Genomic DNA, 20,138 nt, shown 5'->3' with positions numbered 1-20,138 from the left:
GAAAATAGGTGGGCATATGGTCACTGAGAGTATTAGGGAGGCAGCTGGCATGGTGACATAGGGATGACCCGTTTGTTAAAATCCAAACTAGGATAGACTTCCTGTTGCTGTGTTTATCTACTCTAGTAGGGGAACAGATTATTTGAGAGAATCCAAAGAGAATAATGTAGTTGGTTGGGTTTTCAGTGGAACCGGTTAACCAGTCAAGGTTGAAATCTCCTAAGAATATTGTTTCTTGGTTGAAAGTTGATGATGCACAATTAAGAAGGCTTTCTATTGTAATGGTATTGTTACCAAGGGAATATATACTGCTGTTATGATAATGTTTTTATTTTTGTTTAGCTGTAGGTGTGAGACTAGAATTTCTGAATTTGTCAGCTTGGGGGGTATTATTTCTATTATTTTAAGAATAAGTGTATCTTTATATATAATAGCACAAAAAGAAAAATCTAGCAAAGCTAGAATTTCCACTGTCGTCGTCTTCTTCTTACAGCGGATCATCTGTTTCCATTTCTTCCTGTCCTCTGCATCATGCTCTTTCACACTACCCGTCTGCATGTCCTCTCTCACCATATCCATAAACCTTATCTTAGGTCTTCCTCTTTTCCTCTTGCCTGGCAGCTCCATCCTTAGCATCCTTTTCCCAATATACCCAGCATCCCTCCTCAGCACATGTCCAAACCAATGCAATCTCACCTCTCTTTGTCTCCAAACTGTCCAACCTGAGCTGACCCTCTAATATACTGATTCCTAATCCTGTCCATCCTAGTCACACCCAGTGCAAATCTTAACATCTTTAACTCTGCCACATCAGCTCTGACTCCTGCCTTTTTGTCAATGCCACTGTCTCCAATCCGTATAACATAGCTGGTCTCACTACCCTCTTATAGAACTTCCCTTTCACTCTGACTTACTGGTACCCGTCTGTCACAAATCACTCCTGACACTCTTCTCCACCCATTCCACCCTGCCTGTACTCTCTTCTTCACCTCTCTTCCACACTCACCATTACTCTGAACTGTTGATCCCAAGTACTTAAACTCATCCACCTTTACCAACTCTACTCCTTGCATCCTCACCATTTGTTTACACTCCCTCTCATCTACACACATATATTCTGTTTTAGCCCTGCTGACCTTCATTCCTCTCCTCTCTAAAGCATATCTCCACCTCTCCAGGGTCTCCTCAACCTGGTCCCTACTCTCACTACATATGACAATGTCATCTGCAAACATCATAGTCCACAGGGCCTCCTGTCTGAACTCATCTGTCAACCTGTCCATCACCACTGCAAATAAGAAAGGGCTCAGAGCTGATCCTTGATGTAATCCCACCTCCACCTTAAATGTATCTGTCACTCCCACCGCAGTCCTCAGCAATGTCACACTACCCTCGTACATATCCTGTACCACTCTTACATACTTCTCTGCCACTCCCGATTTCCTCATACAATACCACAACTCCTCTCTAGACACCCTGTCATATGCTTTTTCTAAGTCCACAAAGACACAATGCAACTCCTTCTGACCTTCTCTGTATTTCTCCAGCAATACTCTCAGAGCAAACATTGCATCTGTAGTGCTCTTTCCTGGCATGAAACCATACTGCTGATCACTAATCATCACCTCCCTTAACCTAGCTTCCACTACTCTTTCCCATAACTTCAAGCTGTGACTGATCAATTTTATCCCTCTGTAGTTACTGCAGCTCTGCACATCACCCTTATTCTTAGACAGGTACCAAAACACTTTCTTCACTCCTCAGGCATCCTCTGACTTTCCAAAATTTCATTTAACAATTTGGTTAAAAATTCCACTGCCATTTCTCCTAAGCACCTCCATGCTTCCACTGATATGTCATCTGGGCCAACAGCCTTTCCATTCTTCATCCTCTTCATAGCTGTCCTTACTTCCTCCTTGATATTCTGTTTCACTTCCTGATTCACTATCCCCACATCATCCAACCTTCTCTCTCTCTCATTCTCTTCATTCATCAGCCCTTCAAAGTACTCATTCCATCTACTCAACCAACTCTCCTCACTTGTGAGTATGTTTCCCTCACTATCCTTTATCACCCTTACCTGTTGCACATCTTTCCCAGCTCTGTCCCTCTGTCTAGCCAATTGGTACAGGTCCTTTTCTCCCTCTTTACTGTCCAATCTCTCATACAACTCTCCATATGCCTTATCCTTAGCCTTCGCCACCTCTCTCTTTGCCATGCGCCTCATCTCCTTATACTCCTGTCTACTTTCTTCATCTCTTTGACAATCCCACTTCTTTGCCAGCCTCTTCCTCTGTATACTCTCCTGTACTTCCTCATTCCACCACTAGGTCTCCTTGCCCTCCTTCCTCTGTCCAGATGTCACACCAAGCACCTTTCGAGCAGTATCCCTTACTAGCTCTGCTGTAGTTACCCAGCTATTCGGTAACTCTTCACTGCCTCCTTGTGCCTGTCTTAACTCTTCCCTGAACTCCACCTCACAATCACCCATTTTTAACTTCCACCATTTAATCCTTGGCACTGCTTTCACACTCCTCCTCCTCTTCTTGATCACCAACGTCATCCTACAGACCACCACTCTATGCTGCTTAACTACAATTTCTCCTGTCACCACTTTACAGTCTCCAATCTCCTTCAGACTGGCCCTCCTACATAGGATATAATCCAGTTGTGTGCATCTTCCTCTACTCTTGTATGTCACCCTATGCTCCTCCCTCTTCTTAAAATACGTATTCACCACAGCCATGTCCATCCTTTTTGCAAAATCCACAGTCATCTGACCTTCTGCATTCCTCTCCTTAACACCATACCTACCCATCACTTCCTCATCCCCTCTGTTCACTTCAACATGCCCACTGAAGTCCGCTCCAATCACTAGTCTCTCACCCTTGGGTACACTCACCACCACTTCATCCAACTCACTCCAAAATGTTTCTTTCTCATCCATCGCACACCCAACTTGTGGAGCATATGCACTAACAACATTCATCATTACACCATTAATTTCAAGCTTTATAAACATCACTCTTATCAGACACTCTTCACCTCCAAAACACTCTTGGCATACTGTTCCTTTAGGATAACCCCTACCCCATTTCTCCTGCCATCCACACCATGATAGAACAATTTGAACCTGCCTCCTATATACCTGGCCTTACTTCCCTTCCATCTGGTCTCTTGCATGCACAATATATCAACCTTACTTCTCTCCATCATATCAGCTAGCTCTCTCCCTATACCAGTCATACTGCCAACATTCAAAGTTCCTACCCTCACTACTACACTCCTAACCTTCCTCCTCTCTTCCTGCCTTTGGGCATGCCTTCCCCCTCCTCTTCTACTTCGGCCAGCAGTAGCCCAATTTCCACCAGCACCCTGTTGGCTAACAGTACTGGTGGCAGTCATTGTTAACCCGGGCCTCGCCCAATCTGGTATGGAAATATGAAATGTTTTCTGCATAAGTCGTTTGGGAGAGGTTTTACACCGGATGCCCTTCCTGACGCAACCCTCTCCATTTATCCGGGCTTGGGACTGGCACAAAGAAATGCACTGGCTTGTGCATCCCCAGTGGCTGGGTTCTAGAATTTCCACGGTGTGATACCTTAAACCTTTTGAATCAGAGGCAAAATGGGATGTATGTAAGTTATCCTTTAAGGATATCAGGTGTTTCAGCTAAATGGCAATTCTGAATGTCCATGACTTTTTCTTTTATTTTTAAGTCTTTTTATGACATTTTCAGGCCAATAAAGCCAACCCCCCTCTAGCTGTTAGTTGGGATATTTTGTAAACACCCTTAGGTTTATGGATATCAGTTGGGTATGATTACCCTGTGTTAGTTGTGTATGACTACCCTGTGTTTCCAAAAGTCAAACATTCCTCTTATGCTGTGCTGATGATGTCATAAGAAGGCAGAAACATGCATGTCTACATCTAGAGGGGTTTGGCTTTATTGGCCTGAAAATTTCCATAAAAAGAGTTAAAAGTAAAAGAAAAAAGTCATGGACATTCAGAATTGCCATTTAGCTGAAACACCTGATATCCTTAAAGGGTAATTTACATATATCCCATGTTGCCTCTAATTCAAGAGGTTTTGGAAATTCTAGCTTTGCTAGATTTTTCTTTTTGTGTTTTTAACCAATTGATTTTCCTGTGTGACCTTTTTAAACATTGTTTTAGTTTGTATATAATAGCAATAGCACTACCACCACATTTGTTGGGTCTGTTGAGTCTGTGTATATTGTAACCTTAGATTAGGATTTTGCTATTGTTTGTGTGTGGTTTTAACCAGGTTTCAGTTAATACTGCTATGTCTGCAGAGTATTGGGTAAGGGCAGAGTGTAATTTGTTGTTTTTTTTCAAAATGCTTCTTAGGCTGATATTCATTATTAAGAGGTCAGAGCTATTTAGAGGGTGTATGAGTAGGTTTTTGTGGTTGAAGCTATTTTGTGGATTGAGGAGGTGTGGTTGGGGTTGAGGACCTGGATTTGGGTTTGTCACCTGCTAGGTTAAGTAGAGATAAGTAGCAAGGAAATAGGTGAGATGATTTAAATAGTAATTTGGAATATTTGTGAATGAAGTGTGAGCTTGTTGGAGTGGAGGTATATTTTAGGGAAAAGAGTTTGGTGGTGGTGTTTCTGTAAATGTGTGGTGATATTACAGTACTTGTGGGTTGAGGAGTTTGTTGGTTTGGTGATGGTTGTAGTGGGAGAGTTGGTATGAGTTATATGGAGGTCATGGTAGGGGGTAATTAGGTTGTTGTCAGGAGGAAAAGTATTAAAGTGTATAGAAGTATCATGTTAGCAATGGTAAGGGTGCTGGAGTTTGAATTTCAGTGGTCTATATGTGAATATGGTATTGTTTGGGTGGAAGTGGGTAAGATGAAAATGTGATATGAGAGTGGGTGGAAGTGGGTAAGGTGAAAATGTGATATGAGAGTGGAGTGGGTAAGTCTGCTTTTGGGTTACAGAGTAGTTTGATGTAGATTTTGTTTAAAGTAATGTGAATGTTGAATGAGATGTGTACTGTATCAGTTGGTTATAACAAAGGATGGAGGGGAGAATGAGTTAGGTAATGGTTAAAGTATTGGATTAGGAGTTGAATAGATTGTAGTGAGTTAATATTGGAATGGAAATGGGTGTGTAGTAGAGGAGGTGTGATTGGCTCAGAGTGTTGTGGAGGGAGTGGCTAGATAGGTTTAAATTTGTCTATACAGGGGGTGGGTGAGATAAGGGGATAGGGTAGGGGAGCAGAGAGAGCCTAAGCATATGGAGGGCAAATGGAGCAGGCAGAACCAGAGAAGACAGAGATGACCTGAGTCAGTGAAAAAAGAAAACGAATCAGGGTAGTGATTATATACTGTCAGGTTTACCAGAGCAGAAATATGTATGTGCCAGAGAGAGAGAGAGAGATAGTGTGGAATAAAATGCAGGGTATAGTGTGCCATGATAACTGTAATTTGGTTAAGAATTCACTGTAAAAAGAGTAATTTTAATGGTCAGAAAGGAAGGCAAGGGAGAGTTAGTACAGTTAGAGAAGGGTTTTAGAACAGATGTATGGCTTGGTGGTGCTAAGGCAGCTTAATAGCTATAGATATTTGCAGGGGAATATGCTTTAGATAGTACAAATGCAGTGTACTTTTGTTTGAATTGCTTGCAGAACCATAGTGCCTAGTAGAGGGAGTTGTCTTCATAGGAAGGCACTAGGCTATTGGCCCTAGGGCCTATATAAGCCTAGCCAAAAAGGTACACTGGCTTTCGCCATCCAAGAAAATTATTTTCCTGTTCCACTGTCGAGCAGAGCCACAGAAGTGATCCCTGGGGTGAATTTCCTATTTCCCATCCAATTATCAAGATTTTTTTGAAGAGTGCTAATGAGGAGCTTTGTTTGATATAGATAGGTAGTTTGTTCCAGAGTATGGGGAGTCTCTGGGACAGGAATCTATCCCTCCAGCATGTTTTGTTTATTGTGGTGACCTGGTTTAGGTCCCTAGAGTGTGTAGCTTAGAGGGATTGAGATTTCTTTAAGTGGAGCATGTCCAACAGCTCTGGGTTTGACATAGCTTTGTATGTTAGGCAGAGATCGCCTCTGAGTAGATGATATGTGACAGAGTAAAGCTGGAGTTTTTTAAGATGGTCTGCATAGGGAATCTGAGGCCAGTAATCATCTTTGTGAGGTATTTCTGCAGCCTTTCCAGTTGTTATAGATATCTTGTGAGGTACATACCAAAAGGGGCGTTGTACTCTCTAATGGGTCTAATGAGTGATGAGGGTTGGGAGGGTGGCCTAATGGTTAAGGTGTTTGCCTTACAAACACAAGGTGCAAGGTTTGAGTCTCACAGGGGATAATTGGCTAGGCTTAAAATGGCTCACAAGGGCAGTTAGCTTAGTACTAACCTATGAACTTATGAGTTTATATGGGGAGGGCGGCCTAATGGTTAAGGTGTTTGCCTTACAAACACAAGGTGCAGGGTTTGAGTCTCACAAGGGATAATTGGCTAGACTTACAATGGCTCACAAGGGCAGTTAGCCTAGTACTAACCTATGAAAGTAGAAGGGAACAATGATCTCTTTTTTCCTGGCTGAGAAACCTTTTGTGATGAGGTGTGCCACGAAGAAGGATTTCCTGACTAGTGTGGCGATGTGATTATCAAAGGAGAGACTACTGTCCACCTGTGTCCCAAGTTCTCTTATAACACTTTCAGTGTTAAGTAGACTACCACCTATGTGGTAGTTCCTGGGTGCAGAGTTTTTACCAAAGGGATGACAATGCACTTTTTGGCATTGAGCCTGAGGCCATGGCTTTGACACCAAGCATCTGTCTCAGTGAGGCCCTTTTGCAGGATGTCCACATCGTTAGGGGTTTTGATTATGGCTCCTAGTTTGCAGTCATCTGTGAACTTTGTTAGCCAAAGACCTTCTGTGTTAGCCTGTACTTCAGAGAAGTAAATACCAAACAGGAGAGGACCCAGGACTGAACCCTGTGGTACTTCCCTTGTCACTGGTCTGAAGTTGGATTTGGAGTCTGCTACTTTCACAGTGTGGGTTCTGTCAGTGAGCCAGTTGCCAACCCATCTTGTGACATAGGGATTTATACTGATTTTAGTGAGTTTAGCTATAATTCCAGAGTGGGGGATGGTGTCAAAAGCCTTGGTGAGATCTAGATAGGCTGTGTGAACCATCTTACCCTCGTCTACAGCTTTGGTGACTGCTTCAAAGAAGTCTATCAGGTTTAGGAGATGATCTGCCTTTTACAAACCCAAACTGGGTAGGGTCCAGAGTTTGGAGATTACCAATGTCTTTGTTTATAAGTTCATGATGATATGTTCCATGGCCTTCAGACCAGGCTCGTAGGCTAATGGGGTGGTAGTCCCCAGGTCCATGGTGGCTCCCCCTTTGTTGAGTGGGATAACCATCACTGTGCACCATTCAGTGGGCACATAGCCTCAGGTGAGGCTAGATTGAACATGGTACTTAGGTGGGGTGCCAGTTCGTTCTGTAGTTCATGTAGAATGCAGCCGGTGATGTTGTCAGGTCCCATGGATGCTGTGTTCTTCACTTTGGAGAGTGTGTTTTTTATCTGTGCAGCCATGGTTACAGGAACTTTACATTCTTCTGTTATAGAGATGGGTCCTTTACGGGGTGAGAGGGGGTGAGGTCCTTTAGGGGGTGAGAGGGGGGTGAAGTTAGCACTGAACCTATCTGCCAGGATGTTGTCAGTATCAGTTGGTTCTGTATATTTAGTGCCATTGTACTGTAACTCAGAGCAGATCTGAGTGTTGCCATTGAGATGTTTGACATAGCTATAGAATGCTTTGTGGCTGTCTTTAGAATCAGTGGTGATTTTGTTTTCGTAACTAGCTTTGGAGGATTTTATGAGGGATCTCAACTTCTTACTGAGGCTGACCAGGGAGGTCCTCCAATCATGGGATTTTACTCTTTTTTGCAGCAGTTTCTTTCTTCTGTTGTAGAGTTTGTTTATGGCAGGGGACCAGCAAATTGGCTTCATTTTTTTGGAGAATAGCATCTTGGTTCTGTTAGGGATAGCATAATCCATGCACTCATGTAAGTGCTTATAAAGTGCATTTGTGTAGAATTCAGCAGTCGTACCTATATTGTCCATCTGCATGGGTGTCACGACGTTTGCCACTTCTGTCTTAAGAAGCATGAAGTTGGCTTTGGAGACATTTTTACGGTAGTTTCTCTATTGGGGGTGGGGGTGGGATGTGGATGTCTAGGGTGATTAGCTTGTGGTGGATATGACCAACGAGGAATTGACCTTTGGTGTGGAACATGGGTCACCCATGTTGGTAATGACCAGGTCTAGGATATTGATGCCCCAGGTGGGGGAGTGGATAAGTTGATCCAAGGCATTGGAATTCATGAATTCCAGAAAACGTTTAGCAAGAGAGTTGAAACATGAGTAGTTTTCCTAGTTAGTGGTGGGGTAGTTGAAATCACCTATTATTAGGGTGTTGCGTTGTACCCTAATATTTTCCAGTGCATCAAGAAATGAGGAGTGAGAATCCTGGGGCATGGTGGGGGATCTGTAGCAAGCTAAAATTTGGATTGCGGTCTTGCCCTGAGTTAGTTGCACTTGGAAAATCTTGGATTGTTGAGCAACTAGCCTGGAGGTGTGGATATCCTTAATGAATATGGACACACCTCTGCCTTTAGTGTTTCGGTCCAGGTTAGGTGGCCGAAAGGTATGATATGAATTATAGCCTGGTAATGCAGGGGTGCACTCTGGAGCCTTGAACTAGGTCTCTGACACTGCACAGATGTAGATGTACTCCATTTTAAGGAGTGCCTCGAGTGAGTGCATTTTGAGGTTTAAACTTCTAGCACTGAGTAGCAATGCCCTCAGATTTTGCTTGCTTGTACCTGTTATGGTGGTGAATTTGTCATTTGAACCTTGCCTAAAAAAGGCACTATAGGGGTGGCAAGAGCCTTAGCCAGTATCCGGAATCCTAAGGGCGACAGGTGCAGGCCATCTCTGGCAAAGCATCATGGTCTGCCGTTCATGTCATCCCAGGCAGATGGGTACTGGATCCCCTTAGAATGACACCAGAAGCTTAGCCAATTGTTGAAGCCAGTCATTTTGTCCTTGTACTGTGGTATTATTCTGGGTGATGGCAGGATGCTACTCAGGGCTAGGATCGTACCTGCCTGGGCTACAAGATCGGAGAGCTCATCCATGTCTCTTTTCATGTAGTCCATGGAGGTACATCTCAGGTCATTTACATCAACTTGGACAATGACAGAGTCATATTTGTACTTGTTGTGGAGTGACCTGGGTGTGTGCTTTATGTGGTGGTTCCCGGCACCTGACAGGCAGCTGACAATAACTTTCTCCTTGTTTAGCCTGGTGAGTGGAACATCAGTGTGCCTGACTATGGAGTCACCTATGACTAGAGTATTGAGTACGCTGTTGTGCCTTATGGGCTGTGGTTGAGTGGCACACTGAATTTGTGGGCTATGTGTCATTTGTGTTGTGTTGGGGGTGGAGGTTACTTGTGTTTCTGCTTTGGAGAGGGCTCTGTTGCTTGTGCAGGTTTTTACTGAGAGCCTCCATGAATGTAGCTGTGTGTTTTGTGTTTCTGTTTGCGTGTTTTGATGGTGTATGTTTTGAGGGACTTTGTGATGAGTGTGGTGTGGTGCAAGTGTTTACCTTCTCCTCTTGACTGTCTAGTCCAGTCTTGGGTGAAGAGAGCTTTGCTTCCAGTTTGGCTATGTAAGTGCATCTCTCACAGGTTGTAGTATTGGGTGGTAGGAGGAGAGGGTTGTCTGCGTATGAGGCAATTGCTGCATTGCCCCAAGATGCCCAGACATCAGGTAGATAGGAGAAAACACTGGGAGCTGACCCTTAGACATGCCTGGATAGGTGCTATTTATTAAGTACTAAAAACTGTTTTCCTCTAGATAAGTGAGGAAAGTTGAGTGCTGTAGTAATTAGTAGCTTATTTAGTGCTTACAACAAGTTCTGAACAAGTGCTGAGGTCAAAGAAGCAGGTTTGAGTGGTAAAACTAAAAACTGACTTGTTCTAAGGGAAATTTTGAAGAGCAGACTTTATGGTGCCGGGAATAGTTTAACCCTAACTAAGCGTGATACATAAAGTGTGTGTGTGTGTGTGTGTGTATATATATATATATATATATATATATATATATATATATATATATATATATCTATAAAACAGTAGCAAATGAGCAAACTGATTTAAACAAATTAACCAATAAAAGCTAAAAAGTGAGCCCCGTTCCAGCAGTCTTCAATCAGACAAGTTTTAACTGCACACTCCTGCCACTAGGGTGCAGGGGAACCTTCTCCAAAAAAAAGATGGCCTGGATTAGTGCTCAAGTTATACAAACAAAGCTAGATTCAGCAGGTCTGAATCTAGTCTATGCTACAGCAAACAAGGTGTACTAATTTCAGAAAGAAACAGTTCAAATAAGGAGGCACAATAAGCCTTTAACCAGGAACTCCCAGCTCAGAAGGGCAGAATCTACACTCTCCTCTCACAAGAGTGCAGACCACAACTTCTTAATGTAAAATAACTGGCCCAGAGCCAAAGTGCTTAAACCAGAACTAATACATTTTAGAATAACAGACACTAAGCCTTCAATCAGTAACTCCAAACTTAGAAGGGTGTAAGCTACCTGTCCTGCCACAACAGTGAAGACCACAAACCTTCTTAATGTAAAACAACTTGTCTGAAGCCCAAGTGTGTAAACCAAAGGCTTAGAATAACAATTACAATTTAATCGGCTACTAATAAGCAGTAATAAATGTAGCAGAATAAATGCAATTAAGTAGTTTTAAGAGCAGGCAGCAAAAGCAAAATAAAGTAGGAAGAAACACAACTACAGTAAAAGCAGATGAATGAAGTGCAATTTTTTAAAATTTTTTATATATAACAATAGAAAACGAGCAAACAGATTTAAACACATTACCCAATTAACCAGTAAAAAGCTCAAAACTGAGCCCTCTTCCAGCAGTCTTCAATCAGACAAGTTCTAGCTGCACACTCCTGCCACAAGGTGCAGGGGAACCTTCTCCAAAAAAGATGGCCTGGATCCGTGCTCAAGTTGTACAAACAAAGCTGGACTCAGCAGGCCTGAATCTAGTTAGTGTTAGGACTTCATCTGCATGTTGGTAGTACTTGCAGTCAACACAGAAGATTTTGAGGATCAGGATCCTTTACAAAGGGGTGAAGGAGAGAGAGGGCTAGATAGAAAAATGCTTCCAGTATGGTGTGGCAGAAAGGATAGAAGAGAAAGCAGAAAAAGGGGATGGGGGAGTTAGAGTGAAAGGGGTAGGATATTAGAGTATGAATACATTACATATTATATATGTGTGTGTGTGTGTGTATTTTATTTATATATATATATATATATATATATATATATATATATATATATATATATATATATATATATATATATGGATTCACTATATAATTTCGAAATACTGAAAACCCGAATTTCGAAATTACATAGCCAAATACACCAAACTCTGAAACCCTACAACCGTGTAATTCAAAATCCCGATTGTACACTATAGATACAGCACATACACATAACTCCCCACCCCCCAACTCAAATATAATATCCTACACCCCCTACTTATATATACTAACTCCGAGATAGTACAATCAGACACACACAGGTAACTCACTCCCACACATTGTACACACCCTCACGCACACACATCACATTCAAAATACACACTGACATACACTAAAGCCCCTAACCAACTCACATCTTACCATTCACACACCACAACAACAGAAGTACTAATTCAAAATCTCCTACTTCGGGATTTTGAATTTCACGCTTCTGGTTTATCGGTATTTCAAGACTTTGCTATTATAATTTCGAAATACTGAAATTCGTGATTTCAGTATTCTGAAATTAAATAGGGAACCTATATATATATATATATATATATATATATATGTGTGTGTGTATATATATATATATATATATATATATATATATATATATATATATATATATATATATATATATATATATATATATATATATATATATATATATATATATATATATATATATATATATATATATATATATATATATATATATATATATATATATATATATATATATATATATATATATATATATATATATATATATATATATATATATATATATATATATATATATATATATATATATATAGGTCTACCCGAAAAGGCCGAAATCCCATATTACCAAAGGCGAAATGAACGAGATGACATTGCTGAAACTTCAGTTTTACAAATGACGAGAATGCCGAAGGATTTCACAGGGCAAGTAACCAGGTGGCCAACAAGGAGAAATTGCCCTTTTCCCCACTGTAGTGCAATCCCAGAGTTGGTATATTTAGTTGGGGTCGGTGTGGGGGGTGTAGCCCCCCACCTGGGTGGGTTTGAGGTAGTGTAGTGTGTTTTGTTTTTAGATGGTGGCCAGTTGGATGCTTGCCTGTGAAATCCTTTAGCATTCTGGTTGTTAGCGAAACTGAAGTTTTGGCAATGTCGTCTCATTCATTTTGTCTTGGGTAATGTGGGATTTCATTCTTTTGAAGTAGACCTGTATGTTACATATGTATATAATATGTTTTATATTATACTTTTACAAATTACTAAATAATAGTTGGTAAATAATGTGTGGGTTTGTAATCCTCCTTACTTCTTGGCATTTTAAATCTGCTGAAATGCATTCTGATCCTTGGCTCTTAAACTTGATAATGAGATGTTTTTTGCAAGTGATTTTTTAAGACGAAGATGTGAGTAAGAATAAGAGTACATGTTTTTGCAAGTCTGATCCCATAATGGGCATGTATACATGCAGGAGGGTCTTAGATTCAAATGACCATCTGGGCCTCTTGAAGAATAACATACATGACTGAGGGCCACACAACATTACAACACAATTTTATTAACTTCAGTTTTTGAATGTTAAAGTCTGTAATTATGATACGTTTTATCTTATTAGTCATTTAGCTGCCAGCATTTTGCATCAACAAGAATGGGAATATTGGCTCTGACATAACTTTTTTTTCTATCTTCAGGTTCAGACCAGTGTTTGACCTTCCTGCATCTAACCATTGATTTGTCTATCAGGGTGGTGTGAGCCCTCTGGCTCACCGGTTCATGGTGTAGGAGTCTAGTGTTAGGTTGTTGGCCAGTCTGCAGATTCTACTACATTTCCTGTAACCACATATGCTCTGTGAGCTTTGCTATTCATGCCTTCAGGAGGTGCACACATGCTTCTGAGCATGCTCATCCTTCCGATGAAGCTACACACGGTTTGCAGAGTGGGTATGATAGACTCTTCATACTACAGCAATGCACTTGCTTTCCTTCAGTGTCACAATGCAGCGAAGCTGGCTTTTTCCCTCCCCTAAAATGTCAAATCTAACTTCAGCCACTCACTCCCAGTCTACCCTCCAGTGAGTGCTGCTAGTCATGTACAGGTCATCTAGGGTGGCACTGCTCATCGAGCACAGGTCATCTGGGGTGGCACTGCTCATCGAGCACAGGTCATATGGGGGTGCACTGCTCATTGAGCACAGGTCGCCTGGGGTGGCACTGCTAGTTGAGCACAGGTCATCTGGGGTACAGTCAGGGCTTTAACATTCTGTGCACTCAGCTGATAATTAGGTCTGATATTCTGAGACAAAAGCAAATGTCTGCTTTTAAATGTTCATCAGTAAGCCATGATGTTAAAACTGATTTTTTATTAATCTTCATTGATAAAGACCTACTCCTGTAGTAACTACAGAGGGATTAAATTGGTCAGTCACAGCATGAAGTTATGGGAAAGAGTAGTGGAAGCTAGGTTAGGAAGGGATGTGATGATTAATGATCAGCAGTATGGTTTCATGCCGGGAAAGAGCACTACAGATGCGATGTTTGCTCTGAGAATGTTGATGGAGAAGTACCGAGAAGGTCAGAAGGAGTTGCATTGTGTTTTTGTAGACTTAGAGAAAGCATATGACAGGGTGACTAGAGAGGAGTTGTGGCATTGTATGAGGAAGTCGGGAGTGTCAGAGAAGTATGCAAGAGTGGTACAGGATATGTACGAGGGTAGTGTGACAGTGGTGAGGTCTGAGGTGGGAGTGATGGATGTGTTTAAGGTGGAGGTGGGATTACATCAAGGATCAGCTCTGAGCCCTTTCTTATTTGCAGTGGTGATGGACAGGTTGACAGATGAGTTCAGACAGGAGGCCCTGTGGACTATGATGTTTGCAGATGACATTGTCATATGTAGTGAGAGTAGGGATCAGGTTGAGGAGACCCTGGAGAGGTGGAGATATGCTTTAGAGAGGAGAGGAATGAAGGTCAGCAGGGCTAAAACAGAATATATGTGTGTAGATGAGAGGGAGTGTAGACAAATGGTGAGGATGCAGGGAGTAGAGTTGGTAAAGGTGGATGAGTTTAAGTACTTGGGATCAACAGTTCAGAGTAATGGTGAGTGTGGAAGAGAGGTGAAGAAGAGAGTACAGGCAGGGTGGAATGGGTGGAGAAGAGTGTCAGGAGTGATTTGTGACAGATGGGTACCAGTAAGTGAGAGTCAGAGTGAAAGGGAAGTTCTATAAAAGGGTAGTGAGACCAGCTATGTTATACGGATTGGAGACAGTGGCATTGACAAAAAGGCAGGAGTCAGAGCTGGATGTGGCAGAGTTAAAGATGTTAAGATTTGCACTGGGTGTGACAAGGGTGGACAGGATCAGGAATAAGTATATTAGAAGGTCAGCCCAGGTTAGAAGGTTTGGAGACAAAGCCAGAGAGGCAAGATTATGTTGGTTTGGGCATTTGCTGAGGAGGGATGCGGAGTATATTTGAAAAAAGATGCTAAGAATGACACTACCAGGTAACAAGAAAAGAGGAAGGCCTAAGATGAGGTTTATGGATGTGATGAGAGAGGACATGCAGGTGGTTGGTGTGACAGAGCAAGATGCAGAGTACAGGAAGAAATGGAAACATATAATCTGCTGTGGCAACCCCTAACGGGAACAGCCGAAAGAAGATGATGGTAAAGACCTACTCACAGATATAAACACTCCAAAACATTGAAACTGTTTTTGTTAAATCAGAAAGTATTTCTCACAGAAAAAGCTTGTACAAGTCTAGAATGGCAGTATCCATATACACCTGCTTTAAAGTGGCCTAACTCCACTTAAACATCTTCTGTAATACTCCAGACCATAATGAATAGTGTCAAAAACCGATTAATCTCCAGGTTGAGTGCTATGAAATCCTTGAACCTCAGATTGTTTGACTTGTTTGAAATCATATCAGCAAGTTTTTGGGTTCATGTGTTTTAGGGATTTCAAGTTGGAAAATATGCTGAACTGCCAAAATTCATCTGTTTACCCCAGAGAGAGAAAGCTTGGCAAAGGATGCTGTAATGATGCCATACATTTGTGTTACTACCTGTTTTAGCATTCGGGTGATTTGTAACATCTTTTAAAAAGCAGCATGACAGAGGAAAATATAATTTGACGGCTGAAATACCTCCTTGTTTTTCAGTTTCTTAAAGTAAATAATCTTTTTCTCTCTACAAAAACCTTCAGACCATTTTCATGACTAAGTCACATAACTTAAGTTTTGTACAGAAGTTCTTCATATTTGTTGTCAGGCTCAATATGAACAAACTGATTCAGCACATGTGCACCAACATTAACTTTGTTTTTCTGTGTAATTATTTCTCATATACTAGTGAATTCTAGTATATTCTGCTTTCAGAAAATGCTTGCCCTAACCTGTGAAAATAACTTCCCTTTATAACCATATCATCTTCCTTTTTCCTCATCTTTATTTTTTCCTTTTCCTACATCTAAATATTTGATCTTACTACTCTGGACCCAGAGCTGTTGGACATGCTCCACTTAAAGAAATCCCAATCCCTCAGAGACACACTCTCCAGGGATCTAAACCTTGTCATCACAATGAAAAAAACATGCTGGAAGGATAGGTTCCTGACCCAGAGACACCCCAGACTCTGGAATAGACTGCCCATACATGTCAAGCAGAGCACCTCTTTGGCCCTCTTCAAAAGGAACCTTGACGATTGGATGGGAGAAAGGAAATTCACCTTGGGGATCATGTCAGTTGCCCTGCTAGACAGGGGTCCAGGGAAGTAAATATTCTGGGAAGAAATATCCAGGGAATTGTTATGGCTAGGCTTGTATAGGCCCTAGGGCCGATAGCTTAGTACCAACCTATGGACTGGATTCAGCTCTTTGTGCTTTCTCTGAACTAACTTGCCTTCATTGTGAGATTTACTTTAGTATTCACCTGTATTTGTAATGCCTTGAGGGCCAGGACTTCTCAGCTTTGTCCATTTCTCCTGTGGGTCACCCAGCATAATTATTATGGCCTGTGATCATGAAGACTACTACAGGCTGTAGCTTTTTAACTGGGTACCGCAGAACCACTGATGATGAGATGGTACTCTCTTCATGTAATGAGATAGGTGAGTTTTTTCTTGTTCTCTTTTCTGTAAGCTTAGTTAGAGCTTATGGAACCTATAAACTAATATACACAAAGCCAATAGATGGGTCCCACAGTTAAGCACCCAGCATTTTATGAATGTCAATAATAATTATGGTGTTCCCCAAAAATGCCTCATTTCATCCTTTAGTTCTAGTTCTGCATTGTGTAAAGCATACCAGTATGGCTACATTCCCCTCATGGTTGTCATTACTCTCTGAATTGGTTATGTTTTCCATACCCATTTTAGGTTCTGCATTGCCTTCTAAGTTTCACATTTTATTCTATCCATTTTTAGCCATTTGCACACCTAGCATTTCGGATTCTGTTGGTGCATATTAGCATCAAAGAGTTCCCCTCTTTTACTTGTTCATACAGTTTCCTCTCCCATTTTTGTTTTGTCGTGTATTCTGTTTAGTTCCCTTCAGTACTTCATTTATTTTATTTCACTTTATTCATTTGGCAGTTGGTGCAGAAGATTAAGGAGCTGTTATTAAAGAGATGTTTCCATTAGGCTAGGGTTTGATTTCCTTAGCCTCCATTGCCTAATTGAGCAACTTTGAACAAGTTACTAAATCAGCTAGCATTCTTATCTGAAAAAAGTTCCATGGATATCAGTGGTCCACCCTGGTCAGCAAATGCAAATAAAATCAAATAAGTGACAAATATTTATTTATTTTTGAATTTGTTTACTAGGGTAGTACAAACATTTCTTGGACCATTTTCATGTTCAGCCCGGAAGTTTACAAAAACTATAACCAACAACAGCAACATTTAAACAATCGGTAGTTATATCTAATTAAAACAGAAATTAAAGAGGCATATACATTAGTCTTGGGGAGTGAATTAAAATGAGAAGCGTCTGAAAAAGCATCAGCTAAGACATATTCTTAGAAGTGCCTTTGCTGAAAGAGAACGTGTAAGGTAAAGGACAGTAGAAACAGAGTCCTGTATACAGTGTGTATAAATAAAAGGTTCTGATGAAGAGTAGGTTGTTTTCATAATTGTTCTTTAGTATGTGTATATTTGCTTTTTATTTATTTGATTTGTGTACCATGGTACAGATAACAAAAAGAGAATACTGCTTAACTGCTTACTGCTTTAGGTGGGAGGTTGGCATAATGGTTAAGGTGCTTACCTTAAAGACACAAGGTACAGGGTTTGATTCTCATAAGAGGTGATTGGCTAGAGAGCAGTTAGCCTACTACCAACCTATGAACTATGAACAACTGAAACATAAAAGTGCTGAAGCATAGACGATTGGCATTCTTTACAAAATGTACATGATTGTTAGTATTTTTGGTGTGTGTGTGTGTGTGTGTGTGTGTGTGTGTGTGTGTGTGTGTGTGTGTGTGTGTGTGTGTGTGTGTGTGTGTAGATGGGACTAATGTTAGTGCAACCTGCTGGTAGTGTGTTTTCCAAGAATGCTCTAGGGAGTCGCCATGGTTGCACTTAGCAAGGCAGCAAACTTTCACACAGAATACGTGCAATAAGTTTATTCAAAACAGGATATTGCAGGCTCCCCAGGCAATGAGATACCAAGTAGTGTTAGTAGTAGTAACAATAGTATTTAGTGTAGCAGTGGTAAGACTAGTCTTGCCATAACTGCTGCTGAATCTTATAGTTAGATTAACTCTAGTCACTTTTTATATAAAATACTGTTGTGTCATGAATTAATTTTATATTTTGTTTTTCACAAAAGCTGTCTGGGATTACATTCAAACATTAAAGGACAATGTCCATGATCTTGAGGGACGAGTTCAGAAAGCTAAAGACAACGTGGAAGAAATTCAGAACATCATGAAGACATGGGTTTCTCCAATTTTTGAGAGAAAGGATGGGAAAAAAGATACACTGCTTAACCTAGATGACAGAAGTGAACGCCTTGAGAAACGATACAATCTTCTGAAGGAGTCAGGGGAAAAAATTCACACTTTGGTTAAGGTATGTGTTTGGTCCTTATCCTTGTGGACCCTCATAATCTGACAGTCAATGTTTCACTGATTTTTTTCTATATTGAAAGGTGTAACTCAAAAAATGGCTAAAAATACAAACAAAACATTTTTGCTGCACCCCCAAGTAGGTGGTTTTGACCGCAACAACTCCTAACTTACTTAAAACTGATTCCATGGTTGTACAAAAGTGGGAAGTGAAAAGTCTCACTGCAGGACATTATCATCTTACCTAATATAAATGTGTGTGGTTTCAACAAATCTCATTTAGAAGAAATAAAAGAAAAGCCACTGGAAGAGCCCATCCCCACTGGAGTGTGGGGTATGCCTTGTTTAGTCATATGCTGATATTCTGCATATTTCTGAATGGAAATGAACAGTGCTGCTCAGAATCACAAGCTACACAGTACTTAGCAGTAGCAATGTTTACATGAACAGAGTCCAATTCTGAAATAATTTTTAGCTGATGAAAATTGCATGCAGTTATTTATGAATAGTTGTAATATTCTGATAACTTGTAAGGCCCCCCTGAACAGCTCAAATATTTCAGCAAAGTACTTGTTGAGTAATATGAATTCCTGGCATAGAAATTAGCTTAGTTGATGAATGTCATTGTCTCCTGCATAGTTGTACTGTGTTATTTACTTGCAGGTATGACTCTGCCTTATATTTTATACAGTTTTCAAGCAAACCATAGCATATCTGCAGTTTTTGACATTGTAAATATTTTTTTTCAAATACTTGAGCAAATCATACATTTTATACAAGCAAAGTCTAGTAGCCTGTTTATCTATGGCATGGAAAATACACCTTGAGGTGGGGTGGAAGTGGATATTGATCAAAGTACTGTGATGTCACTAAATGCATCTCATCCACAGACAATTTTATAGAAGCAAAAATAGTCCAGCCGTTAGACAGTTACTATAATCCATCATCACCCTGGGTCCTTGAATTTCCAAGTTGCTGGAGAACTATTTCTTCTATGAAGATTTATCCCTACTACTGGCATATGGTGTGTTAATGCATTTGAGACTGATTACCACAGTGGATGGGAATGAAAGGAAGCAGGTATTTTGATAACTCATAGCAATGATATCTGCAACATAAGGCCATCAAGAAAATCCACTGTAGAAAATGTCAGTAAATGATAACCGAAATCCTTTACTTAGTATGCTGGCAAATATGTACTGTGTGAGGAAATGGAGTAAATTCATGCAGAAGTAATCCTAACTCTGTGAGGCGATCGTCAGACTTCATCTAGTAATGCAAAGTTAGATGTATCTGAATTAGATCCAGTAATGTGTTACAATTGTTAGACTCTTTTTGTGATGTCAGTAGGTAGTTCATGATAATTGTTTTGCTTTGAAATTTGGCTGTATCCATAAAATAGCAAAAAAATGTAATATTGTGTGCTGGAAGGACGAGTATCTGTGGCTGCTTCTCAGTTTATAAATTAATGTTAAATGTTGCAGGGTACCTACATTCCAAACTGTTACCCTGGATATTGCAGGGTGATAGTTTGGAATGTAGGTATTAGTAAAATAATTAAAATATGTATTTATTTTGTTGTTTTATACAAATAGCCTGTTAGGAGTAGAGGTCCATATTTTCCCGTACACATTGAAATATCAAAAAATACATTTACTGCTGAGGGGTGCACATATAATTTATGGGTGCACTTAGAA

At 40.6% G+C, this 20,138-nt stretch overlaps 1 protein-coding gene across 1 annotated transcript in view; it reads left to right on the top strand.

Annotated features, from left to right (window-relative positions):
- Positions 1 to 20,138, top strand: part of DNAH9 (dynein axonemal heavy chain 9) — a 3,419,770-nt gene that overhangs the window by 1,007,246 nt on the left and 2,392,386 nt on the right. The window contains exon 14 of the mRNA XM_044069722.1: positions 18,204 to 18,445. Coding sequence (XP_043925657.1) covers positions 18,204 to 18,445 — 242 coding nt within the window. The remainder of the gene's footprint in view (positions 1 to 18,203; positions 18,446 to 20,138) is intronic.

Source organism: Protopterus annectens, chromosome 4.part0, assembly GCF_019279795.1.
Source record: "Protopterus annectens isolate FY-2018-M chromosome 4.part0, PAN1.0, whole genome shotgun sequence".
Lineage (NCBI taxonomy): Eukaryota > Metazoa > Chordata > Ceratodontiformes > Protopteridae > Protopterus > Protopterus annectens.
The sequence above is the reverse complement of the archived record's forward strand: the minus strand, read 5'-3'. Positions and strand labels throughout refer to the sequence as shown.